General features: G+C 43.4%; 1 protein-coding gene across 5 annotated transcripts in view; it reads left to right on the top strand.

Moving 5' to 3' along the window:
• STON2 (stonin 2) overlaps window positions 1-24,904 on the top strand; it is a 150,985-nt gene that overhangs the window by 70,956 nt on the left and 55,125 nt on the right. Inside the window, exon 5 of one of the 5 annotated variants that reach the window (XM_082617190.1) lies at window positions 20,163-20,340. The exons of the other annotated variants lie outside the window; for them this stretch is intronic. Coding sequence (XP_082473316.1) covers window positions 20,163-20,340 — 178 coding nt within the window. The remainder of the gene's footprint in view (window positions 1-20,162; window positions 20,341-24,904) is intronic. 5 annotated transcript variants of the gene reach the window in all.

The raw sequence follows: 24,904 nt of genomic DNA, 5'->3' as shown, positions 1-24,904 counted from the left end.
ACGTTTCCCTGTTACGCTTCAACATGTTCCATCTCTGTGCCTCTACCCTTCTTTTTAAAAAATTATTTATTTAATTTATTTATCTTTGACTGCATTGGCTCTTCAACGCTACCAGTGCCACTTGCTATGGAAACTGGAGTTTGGATCTGACACTCCATTTAAAGCCTACTTCCCACAGTTACAGTAAGGAGGAAGCAGTTGTTTATGCTTAATAAACCTCTCACTCGGCCTTTTCACCTGCTTATCTATGGGATGGCTTGCTCATTCATGAAGGGGCTGGTTTACCCTGCTCGACTCATTGGCTTACATGCCAATTCAAAAGTAAATATGATAGTTCACAAAAGAAGAAATGCAAAGATGTAATATGAAAAGATGATAATCCCCATAATCAGTTGTGCAGATAAACAATGATGTTTATCCGCTTGGTAAAGTTTTTTTTTTTTTTCCTGTACGCGGGCCTCTCATTGTTGCGGCCCCTCCCATTGCGGAGCACAGGCTCCGGACGCGCAGGCTCAGCGGCCATGGCTCACGGGCCCAGCCGCTCCGCGGCATGTGGGATCCTCCCGGACCGGGGCACGAACCCATGTCCCCTGCGTCGGCAGGCGGACTCTCAACCACTGCGCCACCAGGGAAGCCCCTCGGCAGATTATTTAACTTCAGTGACCTTTAGTTTCCTCAACTGTAGAATGGAAATCATAATGATAATACTGAGCTTGCAGATTTATTTTGAGGGTTCAGTGAGACCTGGAACATGAAGTTTCTGGAATAAAATAAGGAGTGGTCATTATGATGATAGCGATATAATGCGGTTTTCAGAATTCCTCATGTTTCAGAGCTAGGACTTAGTCTATGGGAGGAAAATTCTTTTAAGTTGTGGAAAAATGGCCAAATGGAACCCAAAAGAGGTTCTACTTTATGTCCTTGACTAGTTTCTGTAAACCGCCTTTACAGAAAGGCAGTTTCTTTTATTCTTTCTGTTCTCATGGACTGAAGGGTGGGCTCACTCAGCGTGCTTTGTGAAACCACTTGTGTCTATGGCATTTTTCTGCAGAATTAGAATCAGGAAGAAAAGCTTCCCTGAGAAGAGGAGGGAGGGAGGGTGGGGTGAGAGGGAGGGCTGGATGGGGGTAGGGAGCCAATGCCAGGTTTACTTTCATGAGGTGCCTCGCCCCTCCTCCTCTTCAGAATTGGTTTGTTTGGACAAATTGGTTGCCTCAAGCAACACATTATTAGTTTGAGCCGGAATGTATCCCGGGAGACTTGCTGCTTTCCCTTTGCCAAGTAATTGTCCTTTTCCCAAAGAGGATGCTGGGACTGTGGAGGCATTTTCCACTTTGGCATATTTCAGTCCAGTCCCCCCACCTCCCTTACACTGAGTGTCTGCTGCTTGCACTACGCATTTAGAAAGCAACCAGTTGTGAGCTGTTAATCTTTGTTTTCAACTCCAGGATTTTGTCATCCTGCCTTAAACCCTCAGTACTGGGGTCTAAGGAAAGAAGATTGTACAGGCAGACCTTGGAGACATTTCAGCTTCCCTTCCAGACCACTGCAACAAAGTGAATATTTCAGTAAAGCGAGTCAGGCAAAGTTTTTGGTTTCCCAATACATATAAAAGTTATGTTCACACTATAGTATGTTATGTGTGCAATAGCATTATGTCTAAAGAACAATATAGATACCTTAATTAAAAAATCCTTTGGGAGCTTCCCTGCTGGTGCAGTGGTTAAGAATCTGCCTGCCAATGCAGGGGACATGGGTTCGAGCCCTGGTCCAGGAAGATCCCACATGCCATGGAGGAACTGAGTCTGTGCCACAGCTACTGAGCCTGTGCTCTAGAGCCCACGAGCCACAACTACTGACCCCCATGTGCCACAACTACTGAAGCCCGAGCACCTAGAGCCTGTGCTCTGCAACAAGAGAAGCCACTGCAATGAGAAGCCTGTGCACTGCAACCAACAGTAGCCCCCGCTTGCCACAACTAGAGAAAGCCTGCGTGCAGCAACGCAGCCAAAAATAAATAAATAAATAAAATTTAAAAAAAACTTTGTTGCTAAAAAATGCTAACCATCATCTGAGCCTTCAGCAAGTTGCAATCTTTTTGCTGGTGGAGGGTCTTGCCTTGATGCTGCTGATCAGGATGGTGGTTGCTGAAGGATGGGTTGCTGTGGCAACTTCTTAAAGCAAGACAGCCATGAAGTCTGCCACGTTGGTTGACTCTTCCTTTCAGGAATGATTTCTCTGCAGCATGCAGTGCTGTTTGATAGCATTTTACCCACTGTAGAACTTCTTTCAAAATGGGAGTCAATCCTCTCAAACCCTGCCACTGCTTCATCAACTAAATTTATGCAATATTCTGAATGCTGTTGTCATTAAAAACATTATCACAAATGTGTTGTCATTTCAACAATCTTCACAGCATCTTCACCAAGAGTAGTTTCCATCTCAAGAAACCACTTTCGGGCTTCCCTGGTGGTGCAGTGGTTGAGAGTCCGCCTGCCGATGCAGGGGACACGGGTTCGTGCCCCGGTCCAGGAGGATCCCACATGCCGCGGAACGGCTGGGCCCGTGAGCCATGGCCGCTGAGCCTGCGCGTCTGGAGCCTGTGCTCCGCAACGGGAGAGCCCACAACAGTGAGAGGCCCGCGTACCGCAAAAAAGAAAGAAAGAAAGAAAGAAGCCACTTTCTTTGTTCATCCATAAGAAGCAGCTCCTCATCTGTTAAGGTTTTATTATGAGATTGCAGCAATTCAGTCACATCTTCAGGCTCCACTTCTAGTTCTAGTTCTCTTGCCCTTTCTACCACAGTTATAATAGTAACTTCAAAAATCACTGATCACAGATCACCATGACAAATGTAATAATGAAAACATTCGAGATATTGTGAGAACTACCAAGACGTGACACAGAGACATGAAATGAGCAAATGCTATTGGAAAAAATGGCGCCGATAGACTTGCTAGATGCAGGGTCACCACAAACCTTCAATCTGTAAGAAACAAAATATATCTGTATATCTTTCAATATGGTATTGGCAGAACTTTTTGTTATCGTCTGTATGGTAGTGCTACCCAGAGAGCCTGGATGAAGTCCCGGGAGTTGACTGGAGTTCTGTGACTGGGCAGGTATGTGCCCTCTGTACTCCCAGTTGCTCACATTTCTGTTCCTGAATTGCTAACATTCAGTGCACCTTGAGGCTCCTTTTCCAGTAGTGATGGTTTGGGTTATCAGTACATCTACCTTGCTTCACTTTCTTTGTGACCCTCCAGAAATAGAACTCAGGGCCAGATCCTGGTAAAAAATTTATAAAATGAGAGAATATAAATAAAGTCCCTAATGTGAAGAAGAGCAGATAGTATTTTTATTTTTTAAAGGTATCCATTATTTGTGAATTTACATTTGAATGTATCTACCTATCCGTTTCCCATCTTGTACCAGAAAGAATTATCCCTATGAATGGTTTTCAGGTCATGTCTGCTCAGATTATATCAAATATGAGGCACTTGCTAGAGCTGAGAGTCTTTCTGAGTTGGAACAAAGAAAAGTCACCTGGTCCTTGCTGGAAGTAATACTATGAACTTGGCCTAAGGATATCAAATATGGACTTTTTTTTTTTTTTTCGGTACGCGGGCCTCTCACTGTTGTGGTCTCTCCCGTTGCGGAGCACAGGCTCCGGACGCACAGGCTCAGCGGCCATGGCTCACGGGCCCAGCCACTCCATGGCATGTGGGATCTTCCCGGACCGGGGCACGAACCCGTGTCCCCTGCATTGGCAGGTGGACTCTCAACCACTGCTCCACCGGGGAAGCCCAAATATGGACATTTTTAATGGCAGTTAAGGTAATTCTATTGTAGGTAAAAACACACTTGTTTTCAAAAAGCTTTCAAATACATACATAATTTTATTCACTCTTTATTATAATAGCCTGTGAGATAAGGAGAAAAATATCCTACCTTTTCACAGAGGAGGAAACTAAGGCTTATTAATTTTCAATGATTTGTCCTCTGTTCTACTACCAATACTAATATCAGTATTAGGAATATTAATATACCAATTAATGTATGAATATGTATTGTAAAATACAGATGCTAATGACATATCAATACCTTATATTATACCTCATATATATTTAATATACTTTATATTATATATTGATATTAATAATATTGAAATAATTTATATAACATCCTTATATAAATTATACATAGGCGGCTAACTGCTCTAAGAACTCCAAGGTTTCAGTGGCTCAGCACAGTTCAAGTTTATTTCTCATCCACGCGACTGTGAGTGCAGGGTGGCGACAGGGTGCTGTGCTCCAGAGTTCAGGGACCCATGCTGTGCTCAGAGTCTCCTCTGCTCAGGTGGCGGGTGGGAAGTGGACGTGCACAGTCTGTTGGCCAGAACTCAGGGCCTGGCCATGCCTTCCTGTCAAAGAGGCTGGAAAATGTGGCCTCGCTACATGCCTGGAAAGCAGGGAACACAAATGTTCATGAACACAAGAGGCTGTGCCACAAAACTTATAGAAATCTGTAGTGTTTTTCTCCCCTGATTATAGGGACCCTGTTTAAGATCTGTAGACCATTATGTTTTTCCTCCAGCTTTATTGAGGTATAATAGACACACAATAAACGAAACACTTTTAAAGGGTACAGTGTGATGAGCTTTGAAACATGTCTACATCTGTAAAGTCATCACTAGAATCAAGATAATGAACGTACCTGCCACCCAAAGTTCCTGCTATCTATTTGTAATCCTCCTTTTCTCACTACCCCCCCACCTCCTGCCCCAGGCACCCACTACTCTGCCTACCAAGATTCGCTTGAGGTTTTAAGAATCTTGTATAAATGGAATCATACAGTAGGTTCTGTAATTTGGCTTCTTTCACTCAATGTTATTATTTGGGATTCATCCATGTTGCATAAATTCATTCCTTTCTATTGATGAGTAGTGTTTTATTGTATTGTTACACCACAATTTGCTTTATTTGAAAAAACAAACAAATCCAGCTTTTCAGATTGAGGACCTTCTTGATACTTTGCCTTACAGTTTGAAAAGTCTAAGAAAAGCCTTCTTTGGGCAGGTCTGAAAGAACAGCCCCAAGTCTCTCATACAGAACGTGAGTCCCAAGAAAAGAAGGACTAGATTGAGCAGGTGCTGTGCTTTTCTCGTTTCTGAACTTCAAATTGGGTGGGCTGTTAATCAAGTACTGGCAACCTAATATAGACCAATCCCTGTGCCCCGTGACCTTGGGAATACAGTCATCCCTTGGTATCTGCAGGGACCACAGGAGCCCCTGTGGATACCCAAATCTGCAGATGCTCAAGTCCCTTGTGTAAAATGACGTAATATGATGAATACAGTCCGTGCTCCATATCCGCTGTTTCTCCTCCTCGGATGCAAAAAGGCCGACTATACAAAAGAAACAAGACAGTTAATCCCGTCAGTTGATAGTCTGAGGTCTGTACCATCATTTGCTTGTCCCCGACCCTGGAACCACACTGTGTTCATCCCAGGGTGGCACAGTGCTGCCTGTGTCTCTCCTGTGTCCACAAACCTTCCATGACTTCCCTGCCTAAACTCTGACCTCCTTCCTGTGGTATCCATGGCTCACTGTCAGGTTTAACCTGGCTTCAGTTTGTCATCTTTAACATGAGCTTGGCAATGTGTATTAGGAGCTACTTACTAAAAGAAATATTTATTTTGTTTAATGGAAGACATTTTTATTTACTGAAATAAATAATAACTAAGTGAAATCATGTAAAGTACCTATCCCCACACCTGATGGATAGTTCAAAAATTGTATGTTTCCTTCCCTTCTGCCCTTTCTCCCTCCCTCCACATTTTGGTCTTATCTTACCTTTCCTTCCTGATTGTCAACCACTGCCCTCTATCAGATGTGCTGTCCATCCAAACCCAATGGTTCTTTGTCCCCCACGCACGTCCTTTGCTTTTCTCCTTTTGGGCTTTGATTGACAGTGTTCTTTGCCATGGGTCCAAATAGTTCTTCCACCATGGTCCATCTCAGATGCCAGTACCTCCAGGAAGCCTGCCTTGACTCCTCATCATGCTCTCCCCAAATACACCAACACCCCAAGGCGGGAGTAACTTCTCTACCACAGCAGCTTCACTGTATCACTTACTACCTTCTGCTTTATCATATTCATTCAGAACTGGCTCATGTGCTGTTCTTTGCTTCAGGGCTTTTTCTCTTGCTATTCCCTCTGTCTGGAAGACTGTTCTTCAAGACTGTCACACATCTCACTCCCTTACTCCATTCAGGTCTCTGCTCAGTTGTCACATCCTCATGGAGGCCTTCCCAGATCACCCCATCTGACACAGGGCCTTCTGTGCCCTATTTACTCTCTATCTCCCTACCCTGCTTTGTGTTTTCCATTGCACTTAACCCCACTTGATAATATTTGTCTGTTTCTTTCTTTCTTTTTTTTTTTCTTTTGCGGTACGCGGGCCTCTCACCGCTGTGGCCTCTCCCGTTGCGGAGCACAGGCTCCGGACACGCAGGCTCAGCGGCCATGGCTCACGGGCCCAGCCGCTCTGCGGCATGTGGGATCTTCCCGGACCGGGGCATGAACGCGTGTCCCCTGCATCAGCAGGCGGACTCTCAACCACTGTGCCACCAGGGAAGCCCTATTTGTCTGTTTCTAATTGTCTGTTTTGCCCACATGAACCCCTTGTTCACAGGGACTTTCTGTTGTCACTGGTGCATCACCAAGTGCCTGGCACATAATAGATGCTCAATAATTATTTGCTGAACAAGTGGTTATTCACCATCAGATTACACTGTAGTCTCTATAGTGTGCCTTGAGGCTAAAAGCAGTGTCAATGTCTGATTCATTATTAGATCACCTCAAACACGTTGCCTGTAATAGTATATAGTCAGTATTTGGCTGAAAGACAAAAGTCAACAGTGAGGAGAAAATTTCCTGAAGTCCGCATGCCTCAACTTCAGTTTCAACCAAAGGTTATCAAGCACCTGCTATTTGCCAGGTACCATCAGGTACTTTTATACACATTGCTCATCTGAAGCTCACAGTGATGTTCACATCCTCACACTAATATTCCAGTTAGAACCCTGGGACTAGGACTTGGAACCCTGGGAAAGTGCCACAGCTTCTGTAGCAACTACTCCTTTCCTGTCACTGTTACAGCCCCACCCCCTCTTGACCCCTGGTCTCCCTCATCCTTGCTGTCGCTCATCCTTCATCTGAGGCCAGAGCCCCTTTACCCCGCTCCTTTGCCTTTCATTCATTCACTCATTCCAACCTGAGCCGTCTTGTATCTTTCAAACTCTTGTTGATGGTGAGAAAATAGTCTACGTCCTCTACCTGTACATTGTTCTCCTTATACTTTCTTGTCCTAAAGTCATCTGGCTTCCCTTCCCTGTGGCTCTAATTTCCTCAACCTTGGAAGGACTGGCATCATCTCCTTTCTCCTTGGTTACTTTCATGCCATTATGGAGCTGCCACTGTTCCACAATTTTAAATAAACCTCCATGTCCACTTCCACCACCCTCTGCCCAGGTTGTGCGTGTGCATTGCTGACGCTGGCCCTTGACTGTCTTCTCCAAGCCCATCCTCCCCTTAATGTTATTTCCAGTGATGTGGAGTCCTTGGGTAGTGGAACGAGCCCTGGACTAGGAGTCAGAAGAGCTCATTTGGAGGCCTCACTCTCCCACTTAGCAGTGATAAGATTTGGGGAAATCACTCGTGCCTCTGAGCCTCAGTTTCTTCATCTGGAACATGGCCATAATGATACCTACTCGATGTAACTACTTCACAGGGTTTATTGAGGAATCAAATGAGGTATGCATGGTCAAGTTAACTTCTAAACCGTGAATACTGTGTAGAGGGCAGGTATTATGGGCAGTTGCCTTCTCAGCTGTCGAGTGGCAGGCCAAACTTTGGGTCTCACTGCTGCCTGGAACTTCTCTCAGTGATCTTCTGGCTTCACTTTCCTTCCTACCCAGCCTGGACCCAAAGGGTAATTTTCTTCAGTGTTCTACCAACAGCCTTAGAATCTTTAACTCTTTGACTTGCCACTATACCCCTTTGGCCAGTTCTCAATCCTGAGTAACCCCTACCACATATGTGTAACCTCTGTGCCCCTGAGCTCTACTGAAAACCACAAAGTCTTGAATTAATCATATCGCCTCTTCAAGAACCTTGCTCTTTCAGTATCTGCCTTGCATATTGTGCATCTGTCTCTTCACCACCCCCAAATTCTCTTTCTCCTAAATATGCTCCATTAACAAATAATACTCTCAACAAATAATTTATTTTGATCTTGCTTCCTCTCATACTGACATTTTTTAATGACTTTCCTCAACTGGGTTACACATCCCCTTGTAAATTTTGGCAGGACTGACTCCATAGTAAATCCAAGAGTATTATTTATGAAACTTGCAGAACCCATAGCCATGGTATGAATTCCTGGTCTTCCTTTAATTTAGACCTCCCTTCAGTCTCTCCTTGATCTCCCTTTTAGATGCAGGGTTTTTCCTGTGGCAGCATGACTGACAGTCTAGCTGTATCCACAGAACCAAAATTAGAAACAGCTCTTGAGAGGTGAAGCAGTGGATATTCCTCACTCAGCACCTTCCTGTCCTGTTCCGTCCATCTCTCTAGACCATCTCTGCGCATCTTGTTAGATGGATATGACAGGAAGTGTTTGGGGTGAAGAGGGAAATGATTAGGGCTTGTAGTGAGACCTCTTCCCTTTCCCTTTTTCTTTCTTCTAGTTCCTTCTCTCTTCCTTTTTCCTTTCCATTCCATTAGCACACAGATGGTTATTGGGTAGTGTCTTGCAGAGTGTCTCTGGTCAGTCTTCATGCAGAGAATGGGTCACTGTGGTTAGTGCTTACTCTTGTATCTAAAATCGGCAGCAAGGGCTTCCCTGGTGGCACAGTGGTTGAGAGTCCACCTGCCGATGCAGGGGACGTGGGTTCGTACCCCGGTCCGGGAAGGTCCCACATGCTGCGGAGCGGCTGGGCCTGTGAGCCATGGCCGCTGAGCCTGCGTGTCCGGAGCCTGTGCTCCGCAATGGGAGAGGCCACAACAGTGAGAGGCCCGCGTACTGCAAAATAATAAAAAAAAAAAAAAAAAAAAAAATCGGCAGCAAGTCTTTGTTCAGAAGAGCTGCCTGGCTCCCTGGGATGGTGCACCCATTGCTGTAGGGTGTTCCCACTCCACATGTCTTGCTCCTTGCCTCTCTTCCTTCTGCATTGTTTCTGACTTAGGCTAGCCAGTGGTTCCTTGTGCCAGCCTCGCTTATGGAAGGAACATCAGCCAAAGTGCTTCAGCTCCTGATAAACAAGATATGTCCCTCTTTCCTTCCAGGTGCCCAGGGAGGGTGTTTTGGCAAAGTTGAGAAGGACCTGGAAGTAGAAAGAGAGGAAGGTGTGAAGAGCTTGCTTGAGATCTGAAATCCTAGCTGTTGGCCCTCATAATAATAATAGGTGGTGGCTGTCACTGTTTTAGAGGCTCTAGAAAGTTGGTCAAGATTCTAAATTATTTCAAACCTGGATGATGAAATGAGCACCTTCCCCAAGTCCTTTGTTTTGAAAGCTCCATAGTGTGTAGTGGGATTTGAATTGTGGCCTAATATTTAAGTAAGAGAAGTGAAGGAAAAAAGTAGTCATGCCAGACAAAATAAGCAGTCTTTCAACACATCTAATATTTCACTTCTCCATTATAGATGCTTCTTAGATGCACACTTCCAGCAGAAAGGAAGTGGGTATTGGATTTGGCCAACTACTAATGCCCTGGAGGTGGCCCAGTGACTACCCGAAGGCTGGTTGGCTGGTTTGACGGAATCGTCTCTGGCCTCACTGCCACGCGTGAACCTTGACATTCATTCTAACCGGGGCTCGCTTAAGAGTAGAGTGAGCTGCAGGTGCTGTATAGCATCCTTCTCACTGATGAGCTTCTTGGCTTTAGAACAGAAACTTTGACCAAGACATATTTTACCATCTGCTTCCAAGAAGAAAGGGAAGTCATTTGGGAACAGGTGTGCAAACCAAGCTCTTTTCTTTAGACAGAAATGTGAATATCATGTGTGACGACAAACGGATTCTCTGCTTTTTGAATGACCTACAAACTTCCTGATAAATGTGGGAAAATGTAACTAGAGAATCTGTTCAAATCTGGAAAATAAAATCATATTGATACTAAGTAGCTCAGTATCATGGAATCTGAAGAACTGAGCATCACCAGGGACCAGAGCGGGTAGTTTGCCAAGGTCCCAAGTGAAGCTCTTTTTTAAAAATTTTTTATTGGAGTATAGTTGATTTATAGTGTTGTGTTAGTTTCAGGTGTACAAATAGTCAATCAGTTATACATGTACATATATCCACTCTTTTTAAGATTCTTTTCCCATATAGGTCATTACAGAGTATCGAGTAGAGTTCCCTGTGCTATATAGTAGGTCCTTATTAGTTATCTGTTTTATAAATAGTAGTGTGTATATGAGTCCTCAGTATGGCAGTTCCTGCCTGAATACCTAACTTTGAAGGACGCAGTCACTAGAGAGGCGGCCCATTCCATGTTCAAGCCATGTTTACTATCTACCCACTAATCCTTTGGCAACTAACTGCCTGGTTTGAACACTGGCTTCCATACTTATTAGCAGTTTGACCTTGTAGAAAACACTTAACTTTTCTGAGCTTCAGTTTCTTTGTCTACAAAATTAGAACAATCACAGTAGTAACTTCATAGGATTGATAAGGTGAATGAGAAATGTATTTAATGTTCTTAGAAAACTGCTTGATACTATAAGTGTGCTGAATAGATGTCAGTTCTTCCAGTATAATGATAATTATTATTATAGTTATTATCACCACGCCTTGAATCTATAAAGGATAAACCCAATCTTTTTTCTGTATGACATCTTCTTCTTTATTTGAAAAGAGCTAAATATCCTCAGTCTCAGAAACAGTTTACAGTTCAGCTTAGTTCTACAAAGGTGACAAAAGAAGTTCAAGGCACTGAGGTAGGTTGAACATACTCATGCCCATTTGGAGACCTCAACAGTAAAATATGTTTAATGTTCGAATAATGATGACTTTTTTCCTGGAATTTATATCCCCAGAAGAGCGATTTTAAAGGGCATAAATAAAATAAGTCTAACAAGGCAATGGTTCAGTTTTCTTTGCTGGATTAAAAAACAGTGCTTGCTTATGATGTATACAAAGTACTTTATTTTTGGCATTTATGTGCTTAGAATCTTGGACATTTTAGAGTGTGAATGTGACTTTTTTCAGAATCATCTCAATTCTGCAAAGCCAGCTGGATATCCTCATTTGCTAATAAATGATATCAGACAAATACGCCCATTACTTGGAGACCACAGGGGATGTGGCCTAAGAGAGCTGTTTGCGGCAGCAGCCCTGTGAGAGCCATGGACTCCACCAACCTCGCCGTCCCCAGTGGTGACATGGGGAACTTGCTCAGGAATTTGGTTTTGACAGGCCCGGGAGGCTGGGAGAAATCCAGCCACTTTAGAGTAGTTGGGGGGTTATAACCCCATATACATGTTTATGATCCATTTTATTGCTGATTTTTGGTTTTAAAGGAGGATCTGCTGTGGTGTTTGAGAATAAAAATCAATCTCAGACAGCCATGGAGTTTGTTCCCTGGGAAGATGACAGGCCAAATCTTCATTAAGCTGTTGAGGAATGAAGGAGGGCGGGGGCTCCCTTTTCCCTTCCCACAGCAGTTGGCAGCCATGAGGCGAGGATGTGTGGGCTCCCGGGAGCCTTTTGTTTGGTTTCTATGGCTGTGACCTCGATTAGCTGCTCGGTGTGGAGAGGAGGGAGGATGCAGCTTTTAACCCTCGTTGGGCAGCTTCAACGAGGTTATCTTTTTCTCCTCTGTCCAAGGATAGAGAGATGCATAGAGGCAGCTTTGTGGCATCATTTGAGGGTCTCTGGTCAGAGTTCATTGCTCATACTGGTGAGTGACGGATGCAAGTAGGGGAGAAAAAGGGCTAGGGACTAACAACTTTACTTATTACTTTTCTCTCCCCTGCCTCCCAATAGGGTGGGACTGTGGTCATGCAGAAAATCTATGCTGGGGTCACCAAGACAGGAGATCCATACCGGCTCTGCCCTTTCTAGGCAGCTTCCCAATCCCTGAAACAGGGTTACTGCTACCCGAGGTGAGAGCCTCTGAATGGAGTAATTAGAAGAGCAAATCTAAAGTACTTAGCACAGTGGCTTGCACATAGCACTCCTGTCCACATTTCCAAAGATGTGAGGGGCTAAATTATCCTGGTTGCTTCCAGCAAGCATCCAAAGCATCTGTGGCAGTCGCGAAGGAAGAATAGAATTCCAGAGGCCTTTTATTTGCTCTAGCCTTCCAGTATTATACACATGGCAGTGTACACACACACGCACGCGCACACACACATATACATCTCGTTTTCAGGTGCAGGTGCCTCACAGGTGGCTCTTGCCATGTTTTGCCCTGTGGTCTTGGTGGTGCCATTTCAGGGTGAACCAATAGGAAATGAAGAAGCAGACCCTAAATGTGAGCAGAACTCTTAGTCATACTCTGTTCGGCTTCCTTTCTTGCCTTAACATAATCACTAGGCAACTTGTTATGGCTTGTTTTCCAGAAAGGTCCAAAGAAGTCTATTGCATCGTCTAGTTTGTAAGGCCAGCTAATCCTGGGGCATGGTGGGCTCTTGAGTAGGTGCTAACAGATGGTGTGAAAGGAGGCAATTCCTGCCCTGGGGGAACTAACCTGGGAAGATAAAACTAGCACACCTGAAATAATTAGCCACCAATTGCGTGCTAAATCATGTGCTACGGACTCAGTGTTAGTGCAGTGGGGGTGAGGGTAAATGGGAGATTGGTGAGGGTACCCATCTCCCGAGGTACCTAGTGCTGTGCCTTGTGGGAAGATTGAGCAATGTGTGTGTGTGTGTGTGTGTGTGGATATACATGTATATATATAAACTACATGCGTATATACACATACATGTGTGGCAGCTTTTCCCACATCTTTTTTTAAATTAGATCAGAGTTTTAATTTTAAGTACTTCATTATAAAACATTATTATAAAATTAAAAGACATTTTAAGGGGGGAAAAAAAAAGGAGCCATCCCCAATCCCACATCCCCAACACAATTAATTTATCAAAAAGTGTAGCTCATTCTTAGTCTCTTCAGCATCCAGCCCGGTGCCCGGCACGGAAAGGGGGCTGAGTAAATGGCCATTCCACTAGTTCCTATACCAAGTATCTAGACAGTGACGTTACAGAGGGTGCCAGCCCAGCACCTCTCACAGGCTGATTTCTTTACTGCATTATTGTGTTGACATCTTCTCATAGTGTGAGGGGGCCAGTAGCAGAGGCTCAGCATGGCTAGGTAACTAGGGGAGTGCTTAGCAGCTTTTCCGTTAGGTCATCGAGCCTTCCTGAGATACAATAAGTGTAGAGAGGTAGGTGCCTAGGGTAGAATGTTTCTCCCACTGCATCTGGGCAGTGTTAGTGTTTCTCCTTTACCCCGTAGAAGAAGATGTCACTGTTTCCCCTGACAAACTTCTCAAAGAACATTCTCATTCCTAAGGTATCAGTGCCAACAAGTTCTGTGGCTTCTGTCTACCTGCTTTTCAGGTAAAGCAGGCTCACCTGTTGGTACTTGCACAGCTTTGAAGAGTCCGTCATGGGCCTAGTTGATGTAAGATGAACTAAAACTGATTCAAGTTCTCCTGTCTAGGACCCCCTCCCCTCCCCTTTGCTCTCTTTATCCCACTAAACAGTTTGAGCTGCAAGTAGGCCGATTGGTCCAGATCTTTGGTCTGGGTTCACTGGATGTATTAGCTTCCTAGAGCCGCCCGAAAAAGTTACCACGAACTGGGTGGCCTAAAACAAGAGAAATTTATTCTCTCATAATCCTGGAGACTAGAAATCCTAGGTCAGTGTGTCAGGAGGGCCGTGCGCTCTCACAAGGCTGTGGGGAAGAATCCTTTCTTGCCTCTTCTAGTATCTGGTGGTATTGGCAGTCCTTGGCATTTCTTGGTTTATGGAAGCATAACATCAATCTCTGAGTCCATCCCCATGTGGTCTTCCCCGTGTATCTCTGTGTCTCCCTGTCCCTTATAAGGACACCACTGATTGGATTTAGAGCCCACTCTAATCTGGTATGACCTCATCTTAAATAGACTAAGTTTGCAAAGACTGTATTTCCACATAAGGTCATATTCACAGGTTCTGGGGGTTAGGACATCAGCCTACCTTTTGGGAAGATACAGTTGAAGCCAGTACACTAGGTGAGCCTTCAGTGTACTTCCGGCCAAGTCAAAGGTAATAATAGTATTGATTTATCGTTCTTATGGAGGAAATTGATTCCTTCTTATGTCTCTAGTGATGTAATTGAGTTGATCCTGTTCCTCTCTCTTGCCCCAACCCTGTGGGTCACCAACAGTACTTATTTTCAAAATAGCCAACTGGAATAATTATTATCCTGGAACAAATAATGCCCATTTCCATTCCTTTATACGATTAAATGTAAATTCATGAGCAGAGACTTTGTTTTGTTCACTTCTATGTCCCCAGCATCTTAAAGCCATCATCAGCTTGGGACAAAGTAAACCCAACGTCCCTTTATTTATTCACCCAGCATTTAATAAGCAACTGCTGTTGGCCAGGCACTGTGCTGGGTCTGGAGGAGACAGTGCTGCAACTAGTCGTAACTACATTTTATTGAGCATCTACTCATTTTTTGGACACTGGAACAGGCTCTTTGCACACTTTATCATGAATCCTCACAAAAACAACAAAGTAGGTGTTATATCCCTATTTTATAGATGAGAAAACTGGGTGTCAAAATGTTAAACTTTGACCAAAATCATAGAGCTTATAAGAATCAAGTATGAATCTGAATGATGTACTGTGGACCCATCTTTCTCTACCCTTGGAGTGAAGATTTCTGGATAATGTTTCCCAGTTGTTTTCCCCAGAAATCTAATTGAGTAGTTTTTTGTTTTTGTTTTTAACTAGATCATCTTTTCAATATAATAGATTTTAATAAAATATGTAGATAGAAAGGAACTCTGATATAATGTCTAACATAAAACCTCATGGCCAAAAGCAGAAGTGGGAAATATATGCTTTCATTTCAGGCAAATATAAACCTTTAATAATAATAGCATCCCGATTAATAAATGAAAAAGTAATGGGAGAAAATCACCGCTTTCCAATCCCTATGAAATCATACCTAGGCACTGATTCTCAATGGCTGCTAAGCACACAAAATCAGAGGTAATTGATATGAGTTGCCTCCTGATGGAAGTACACAATACCACCTATCAATTTGCTATTCTATCCAGAAATCAAATATGAATTTCATCAAGCCTCTAGATCTAACTATGAATTCATGGAAACATGGGGGGCAGAGAAACTTGTTAAATCACAACATCATTAAAATGTGGATTGTGGGACAAACTATATGACAAAAGAACCAGGTTCTTTAACTAATAAATAGAAAGAAAAAAAAAGATGAAAAAATAACTTTTGTATTAAAAAAGACAACATTTATCAACTAATTGCAGAATTGATTTGAACAAAAAAAATCTTTGAGACATTTGGAGAAATTTAATACTTACTAGATATTGGATAATATTAAGTAATTATAGTTTTTTGCTGTAATATTTTGGTTATGCTTATAAACAGAATCCTTATCTTTTGGAGATACATGCGGAAATGGTTTTGGATAAAATGATGTGATACTGGGAACTTGCTTCAAAATAATGCAGAGTGGGTAGGGATATAGGTGAAACAAGGTTTGAATGCATTGATAATTAAGCTGGTGATACATACGTGGAGGTTTGTTACACCTTTCTCTCCACTTTTATATATGTTTGAAATTTTCCATAACAAAAAATTTTAAAAAACGTTTAATAATTATTGCTAAAAGGAAGTAGTTCAGAGGGTCTGATAAAACAAGAAGAATGAAGGAAAAAAATCTGTGTCCATATGAAAAATAAGCTGGTCCATTTTCTACTGGAATTGTGTTCACCTACTAGTTAGTATTCTGATGGACCTGCTCTGGGAACAGCAGCTGAGTAGGCCATGGGCTGGGGGATCATGAACAGCAGAAACAACTTAGTTCCTCTTTTAAAGCAATTGTCACGCTCCACCGCCAACACATTTAGAGCTGAGAGCAGTGATGGTCACTACTGATATTCATGCTGTTACCTGGAACTCTGCCGTTTAAAGAATGTCTCACATACTTCTTTCAGTTAATCGTCAATCACAGCCAGTGAGGTAGATGATATTATCGTCACTTGAGAGACCAGGAAGCTGGAGTTCCGACCTGTGAGTTGACCAGAACATACGTAGCGGAGCTGGCACCCAAGCCCTGTCTCGGATGCCGTTAAGCACTGCTGTTCCTTCCTTACTCCTGATCTCACAGCAGCCAAAGCAAGCATTTCTTTTAAACGTGTGCCTTTGTCAGAGCAGGGCTGCGCTACCTGACTTCTTTCTGGATGGACAGTCGTTGCTGAATATAATTGAGAGTAAGAAACAATGCACTGGACATGAAGGTTATGCTAAATTAGAGGGCAGGACAGGGGACAGATACCCCCACTTGAATGAGCTCCTACCATCTTCTAGGTGCTGTGCTGAAATCCATCTTCTAGCACTGGGGGTGGGAGTCAAAGTGGAAGAGGGAAGGAGTTAGATCCTCCGTCCTTTTTTTTTTTTTTTTTTTAACCCTTAGAGTAAAATGCATAGCATGCAGTCCACTGTAACCACATTAAGGGAATGCAAGTCTCTCCTCTTCCTCCCTTCTCTCAGTTGGCCCCTCTGTGACTTACCTCACCTTCAAGGCTTTCCTTGCTGGGGAAGAAGTGTGGGGAACAAAAAGAGAGAGAGAGATTGGCAGGAGGATCAGATCAAAGCATGGGCACCCCAAACCAAGCTAAGACCCTGAGTGATTTCCCAAACTATAGAGGTGTTCTGCAACTATGTTAGGGGAAAAAACCTGGTGGACTGATGTTGAAGGTCTCTGGCTTTTTCAGGAAAATGTATTGAGAGGGTAAGAAGGTATTGATTCTCTTTTTCCCTAGACAGTTTTTCTAAGAGAAATGAGTCAGTCAAATCATTTCTCAAATGACCTTTTAAATTCTAAGGAGGCAAGAAAAGCTATTTCTAATTAAATAGTTAATGCTTGTTCTAACTTGTGTACTAATATTATGTCAGATCTGTGATACAATATTATTCTGTGATACAATGTACCTATAGAATATGTTGGAGTCCCTTGTATAGTCATATGGGGTTTAAATGTGTGCACGTTTAAAAATTGTTTCATGACTGAGACAATATAACGAGGGGGGAGGTATGTGCCCAGAAGTGACCCACACATTTTCTGGATGTTATTTCATTAATCAGTAAAAAGGAAGGGTTGTAGGGACTAATCTCTCAAAAACTTTGAGGCATGGAACATCAGTCTGCTATTTTAAATGAGATTTGTATCTCTGTTTTACAAGATCTTATTATATCTGGAATTTATAGGAAGCCAAGGCCCGGTGTTGGAACAGAACCCTCAATTATCAATACATTATCCTAAGGGAAAATGGCCCCCACTTTCTAGTGCCACTTTGAGGAATATATCGTGGCAAAGATTGGGGTTGCCGACATCGTGTTTACTTTGATAGAACTTCAGGCACTTACTGTGCACTCAGAGTACTGGGTGTGCACTCTGAGATGGCTCACTCAATCTGAAAGTGGGGATAATAATAGCACATCTTCAAAGGATTGTTGTGAGTAAGGCTTCATCGAATTAATATGTACAAAAAATATGCTCGAGTGGTGGCTGCGGTGTCATTGTCATCATCGTCGTTGATCCTCACAATGGCTGGTAGTGTGGCTTAGGTCTTAGGGTCCTCTCCATCCTGTACACAGGGGTCAAGTGTGAGGTTAGACAGAGTTGGGAAGGGAATCCAGGCATTCTGACACTGAGCCACCAAGCATCCTGTGACCCACGTAGGGGACCCTTTAGTAAAGCAGTAATCCTATATTATAGATCTACCTTTTACTTTTTTGACTCTGACTTGCTAGTAGCAATTCTATATGCTGATATGGAAAATCCCAAATACATTATTAAGTTTTAAAAAAAAGTGCCAAATAACACATCCTGGTTATACTTTAATCCCAGTTGTGTTATTTTTAAAAGGATATTCATATATGCTTTACAAACACAAACATTTCTGAAGCGGGTACATAAAAAATTCCTAACAGTGGTTACCCCTGGGGAATGGGAATGATTGCTAGAATAGGTAGATTTTTACTTTTTATTTTATATCCTTATATACTGTTTGAAATTGTTTGTCATGAGTTTTTTTTTTATGTTTAAAAATTTTTTAAAAAATAAAGAAAGGGCTTCCCTGGTGGCGCAGGGGTTGAGAGTCCGCCTGCCGATGCAGGGGAAACGGGTTCGTGCCCCGGTCTGGGAGGATCCCACATGCCGCAGAGTGGCTGGGCCCGTGAGCCATGGCCGCTGGGCCTGTGCGTCCGGAGTCTGTGCTCCGCAACGGGAGAGGCCACAACAGTGAGAGGCCCACATACCGCCAAATAAATAAATAAATAAATAAATAAATAAATAAAAAGGAAGGTGTGTTAATCTGTTCAGGCTGCTATAACAAAATACCACAGACTGGGTGACTTATTATATAAACAACAGAAATAATTTATTTCTCATAATTCTGGAGGCTGGAAGTCTGAGATCAGGTAAGGGTCCTCCTTGTTGTATCCTCACGTGGTGGAAGGGCTCCTTTATATAAGAGCACTAATGCCATTCATGAGGGCTCCACCCTCATTACTTACTCATGTCCCAAAGGCCCCACCTCCTAACGCCATCACAGTGGGAACTGGGTTCCAGCATGGGAGTTTTGGGAGGACATCAACATTCACAGTAGAGCAAAGGGGGAGAAGAGTCCAACAATAACCCATTTCTGTAAGTGTTTCCCAAACCCAGAAGGTCTCCTTGTCCCAAGTAGAAAACCTTTGGGAAAGGAAACATGACACTTTTAAGTCTGGAGCTAGGAGATTCACAATATATATATTAGCGTATTAAAGGTTGCAAGGAGCTACAGTAAAGAAACCTGCACAGCACATTTTTTTTTCATCTTGATTACACCTATTAGTATCCTGTAGAATTACATTTCATGGCACAGCAGTTTTGGAAATGGTATAAAAATTTAAGAAAAGGTGACTTAGCCTGCTGTCAACTGTGAGTAGAAGAAAGGTGAGTATTTCTTCAGGAATGGTGGGAGAGGTGCCTGGTGGTCCAGTGGGACGATGCTGGGTCTTAGATTCAGACACACCTGGGTCCAAATCCTGGGTTTTCCATTCACTAGCCGCCTGAGCTCTAGCTAGGTTACCTAACCTCTGGGTCTCAGCGTGCTCACCTGTGAAAGAGGAAGAGGATGTTTTCAGGAATAAATGAGATAAGTACCAGGTCCTAATAGGTGTTAGTTCTCCTCACCCTTCTCCATCTCTCTGTCTCCTTCTATTGTAATACTGCCGTGCCTTTGTTCATGAACACCCACATTTACCAACACAAATTACTGAAGGATTCCCTCCATTTATGAAAGGCTTCATTTCAGGATTTATCAAAGGCCAGGCTCTCAGGGAACAAGTTCCTGCATTTTCAATGGGACTCCATTTCTATAATCTTGATTTTCAGATACCTATTTCAAGAAATGTGCCTGATAGAGAAATTCATTCTCTAAATCGCATCTGGGTTTGCCTGCTCTGGGTCATTCCAGGCCCCAGCACCAAGGTTGCCTGTTACTTTCATTTTCTGTGCCAGGATTAATGCTCAAAAACAGTGGAAACAAATTTCAGGGTTAAATGTAAAAGTGTGTGCACGAAAGCATGGCCTTTTCCAAGTAACCTTTGCATTGAGCTCTTGGAATCTAATTTCCCAAGTGTTATTTGCCTCCTCAAAGTACCCACGCTTGTGCAGATTGAGTTGAAAGTTCAGGAAGTATTAACAAAAGGAATCAGAAGCAAGATCTCTGAAGACTCTCCCTGTCTGCGCCTGGCCTCTCACTCCTCCTGGGTGTGCCCGCCCCGCCTGGGAAGGCCAGTGAGTAACCTGCGCATTTTTTTTTTTCCATCTTGGCCCTTCCCACCCAGACTAGAGAACTGAGTGGCAGACAGGCAGGCAGGCAGGCAGGCAGGCGGCGGTGAGTCCTGTTCAAGCATGCACGGAGCATACCTCTACCCGCACCCACGTCCTGGACCCCTCGCCACCCTTCCCCCGCCCCAGGAGGAGCCAGAGCCCCGGCCAGGGTCCACAGGGGGTTTTTGCCCCCCACGGTAAGGGCTGCCGGCAGTGGAACCACTTCATTTTATTTGCTTTGGTGTTGGCTTTCCTTTTCCATTGTGTTTAGATGGGAGAGTTTCTGATAGAATTGAAGGTGTTTTGTTTTGTTGATTGGCTAGTTCTCAGTGGTCCCAAGACAAAGGCACGTCTTCTCCCAGCAGGGTTTATTAGAACTTGTAATCTGAGAGCCTGGCCTTGAGCAAAATTTAACCTTCTAATTACCTCTGGTTAGTATAGTTTACCCTTTGGCCCCATAGGAAAAAAAATTACGTTGCTTACCAAATGGGTTTTGGAGAAGGAAAAGTGGTAAGAATTGTGAGCATTTTAATACATGGGCACCTCTGACTAATTGAAAAGTAGCTTAATTGTTACCATGGCTTTAAAATAGACCAAGATGACATTTTGTCTCAAAACTAAAACTAGTCAACAGAAAACCCTATTTTCAGTGTCCAATAAAAGATGCCAGCAGAAGGGTTTGAGTCAAAGAGTTAAAAGATAAGTTGGTCCCATTAAATATACATGAACATGGAAGTATTGAATTAAATCTGTGGTGCTCTGGGAAGAAAGAAGTCAGATGTTCAATGTGGGATTCATGTGGCATTTAACGGAGAAAACTGAGACCTTTGTGTGGTGTGTGGAGAATTCTTTGAGGGGAGAGGCAGAAGGCAGATGGAGGAGGCTGGGAAGCAGGTTTTTCGCGTGGAGCTAGTGCCAAGGACTTCTCCCTTGATTGCTGTGGGTGAGAGTAATTCAGAGCAATCAAGCGCTGCATTGTTAACAGGCTTCTGAGTTTCAAATATTTATTCTAAACACAAGCCGTTGATTGCACTGGCATGTGAAGGAATAAAACTGTTGCCTCTGGGTCCTGGCCTCACCCAAACTTTAATACCTAAGGAGATTTCAAGAAAAATGTCACAGGAGAGACAACATTTGTGTGTCACGTGAATTTGGTACTCTACCCGTATAGTACTGTATATTTGAGACGGCCCTATTCTTTTAACAGCCATGAGGAATTACATCGTCATTAGAGAGTGAAGATGATGCGCTAAGCGATTTTGTAGGAGCATGGCCTGGGAAGCTGTAATAGAAATTGCCCAAACTGGAGGCACTTACAAGACACATGTGCAAGTTTGGTCAGTGCCCAGGTATCTGCAGAGGCAGCCCAGGTTCTTTCTTGGCACTGCTCTGCAGGCAACTGAAGGATTCTCTATAAGGAGCAACCTGTACTTCACATGTCTAGGTTTTTAGAGCAGCAGTAAACAATAACCCTGAAAAGTACTGTACCCAGAGGGCATGAAGTCGCAGTATGTGTGTATTGAAGTGGGAAGGGACACAGGCCCGGTGACTGTCCCCTTCTTAGATAGCATACCTCTCTTCTAAGTTTCAGGAAAGTACAGGGTGGCTTTTGCTGAGCAGAAATCAGTAATTCTTCATCATCGTCATTATCAGTGTTCCTGTGGTGATAATGCCAGTAGTTTGCTTTCTTACAGCTCTGGATTCCCCTTGGCTAATGAATCAAAAGCATAGACTGACTGCGGCCCAATCAGCCAGCTCATTAGAAGACATCCAGGAACGCCACTTATTTTGTTGCCAAGTGAGCAAGAGATGGCTGTGGGAACCCTTATGATGATTCTACCTGGAGATGCAGGGTTTCAATTTGTGACTCTTTTCAGTGATGATTGAAAAAGAAACAGATGCCGCTTCAGGCCACCTGTGGAGTTAACAGTACTGATAGCCATTCTGGGTCTCACAGGCACTTGCGCTTGGGATCCTAAGCATTACAGTGGAAAAACATCGCCATTCTTACCAAACCTCCTTCTCTCCCAGATCCAGTGCTTAGGAAGAGAATAAAGTTTTTTTTCTTTTTTTTTTTTTTTTGGCGGTACGCGGGCCTCTCACTGTTGTGGCCTCTCCCGTTGCGGAGCACAGGCTCCGGACGCACAGGCTCAGCAGCCATGGCTCACGGGCCCAGCCGCTCCACGGCATGTGGGATCTTCCCGGACCGGGGCACGAACCCGTGTCCCCTGCATCGGCAGGCGGACTCTCAACCACTGCGCCACCTGGGAAGCCAGAGAATAAAGTTTTGAAGAGTGTGGGCAACGGTTCTTCCTATAGAGGGCCTGTTCTAAATGTTTTCAGGACTCCCTGGAATTTCTACATAAACTAAAATGAGTGCAATATCTTCTTGAATCTGGCTTTTCTGATGCATCTTTATGGTAAATTTATCATTTCTTTTTATTTCATTGTGTTTTTCATCCACTCCTGTTTCTTAGTCTTTGAAGCAGTGATCCTACCAAGCAGAATGAAAACTGGCTGTATTAAACGGGAACCAAACCGTGCACTTGAGACAGCTTTGCATTTGAGCAGTGTCTGCTTTCTCCTACACTCTCCAAAGAGCCTTCAGGCACTACCCAGCCCTGGCCACTTCTCTGCCAGCCTGTGTTTTCTGGTTTCTGCAGCTCTTTTCCCTGCCACCTCCTGCTGTCCCAGACCTCACAAGTAGGTATTTAGAGAATTCAAGTGGAGTTAACCAAAAGGTCATGGTGATTTTTCCAAAACACAGAAAACAGCACCTTAGTGGTAGGGATGCTCTAATAGCTGCTGCTACATCCCAGCCAGGCTGCATACATCTTAGGGCCTGGGGCAAGGAAGATAGTTGTGGATTCAGCCACTGTAGTTTAGTGCATTTCCTAAAGAGTCACAGTCAAGGCAAGGGTGATGAAGTCGGGAAGTGGAATGAAGAGGGCTTTGCCAGCAGCTGGTGGCTAAAATATAATTAGCCTCAGCCTGTGATCTTCAGTGAGCTCCAGCTTCCTGCTCCTCAAGGCTATTTTCTACTTTTGTGTTATCTTTCTTCTGTCATATTTCTTCTGCGTTGCTGCTCCTCGTGTTAATGGTTCAGGGTCCTTTGCAGGATGTAGCCCTGGTAATCATTCAGTCACCTTTCATCTGTAGGCATATCCTCAGCCAGGAAGAGACATCACAGAGACTTGCCCTAAAACAAATCCTCGTAAGGGTGGCATGTCATCCAGCATCATCTTTAAAAAACATCAAAGGATAACATAAAATGTGCTGAGAATAAATAGATTTCTTTTGCTTTAGTTTGAGACCAAGATTGTGAGGGTTAAGATGTGTGTGTGTGTGTGTGTGCGTGTGTGCGTGTGCGTGCATGTGCGCACGCGCAGGCAGGAATAGAAATGAGGAATATCAGATGAAATGTCAACCTGACAATTTTATAACTTTGTGAGCTTAGGGTGAAAACTTTGGCCCACACGTAGAAATCACATTTGGCTGGAGCCGATATTTTTCTTCCACTAAGTTGTATAATAAATTGATGGAAAAAATGGCCCCAGTTATTTCCCTCTTTGAATCTAGACCCTTGTGATGTGATTTCGTAGCTTCTCTTACCAAGAAGTGGAGTCTGTTTCCCCAGCCCTTGAATCTGTGCTTAGCTTCATAACTTACTTTGGCCAATAGAATGTGCAGAAGTAAAGGTGTGCTTGTGTACTGGTCCCCAGCCTCGGTGTTTGTCTTTTTTTAAAACATCTTTATTAAAGTATAATTGCTTTACTATGGTGTGTTAGTTTCTGCTTTATAACAAAGTGAATCAGTTATACATATACATATATCCCCATATCTCCTCCCTCTTGTGTCTCCCTTGCACCCTCCCTACTCCACCCACTAGGTGGTCACAAAGCACCGAGCTGATCTCCCTGTGCTATGCAGCAGCTTCCCACTAGCTATCTGTTTTACATTTGGTGGTGTATATATGTCTATGGCACTCTCTCACTTCGTCCAAGCTTACCCTTCCCCCTTCCCGTGTCCACAAGTCCATACACTATGTCTGCGTCTTCATTCCTGTCCTGCCCCTCGGTTCTACAGAACCTTTTTTTTTTTTTTTTTTTAGATTCCATATATATATGTTAGCATACGGTATTTGTTTTTCTCTCTCTAACTTACTTCACTCTGTATGACAGTCTCTAGGTCCATCCACCTCACTACAAAGAACTCAATTTCATTTCTTTTTATGGCTGAGTAATATTCCATTGTATATATGTGCCACATCTTCTTTATCCATTCATCTGTCGATGGACACTTAGGTTGCTCCATGACCTGCTATTGTAAATAGAGCTGCAATGAACATTTTGGTACATGTCTCTTTTTGAATTATGGTTTTCTCAGAGTATATGCCCAGGAGTGGGATTGCTGGCTTGTGTGGTAGTTCTATTTTTAGTTTTTTAAGGAACCTCCATACTGTTCTCCATAGTGGCTGTATCAATTTACATTCCCACCAACAAACAGTGCAAGAGGGTTCCCTTTTCTCCACACCCTCTCCAGCATTTTTTGTTTGTAGGGTTTTTGATGATGGCCATTCTGACTGGTATGTGGTGATACCTCATTGTAGTTTTGGTTTGCATTTCTCTAATGATTTGTGATGCTGAGCATCCTTTCATGTGTTTGTTGGCAATCTGCATATCTTCTTTGGAGAAATATCTGTTTAGGTCTTCTGCCCATTTTTGGATTGGGTAATTTGTTTTTTGATATTGAGCTGCATGA

The sequence above is a fragment of the Mesoplodon mirus genome (genome assembly GCF_964341445.2).
Source record: "Mesoplodon mirus genome assembly, chromosome: 4".
NCBI lineage: Eukaryota > Metazoa > Chordata > Mammalia > Artiodactyla > Ziphiidae > Mesoplodon > Mesoplodon mirus.
This window is presented reverse-complemented; position numbering and strand designations above follow the sequence as displayed.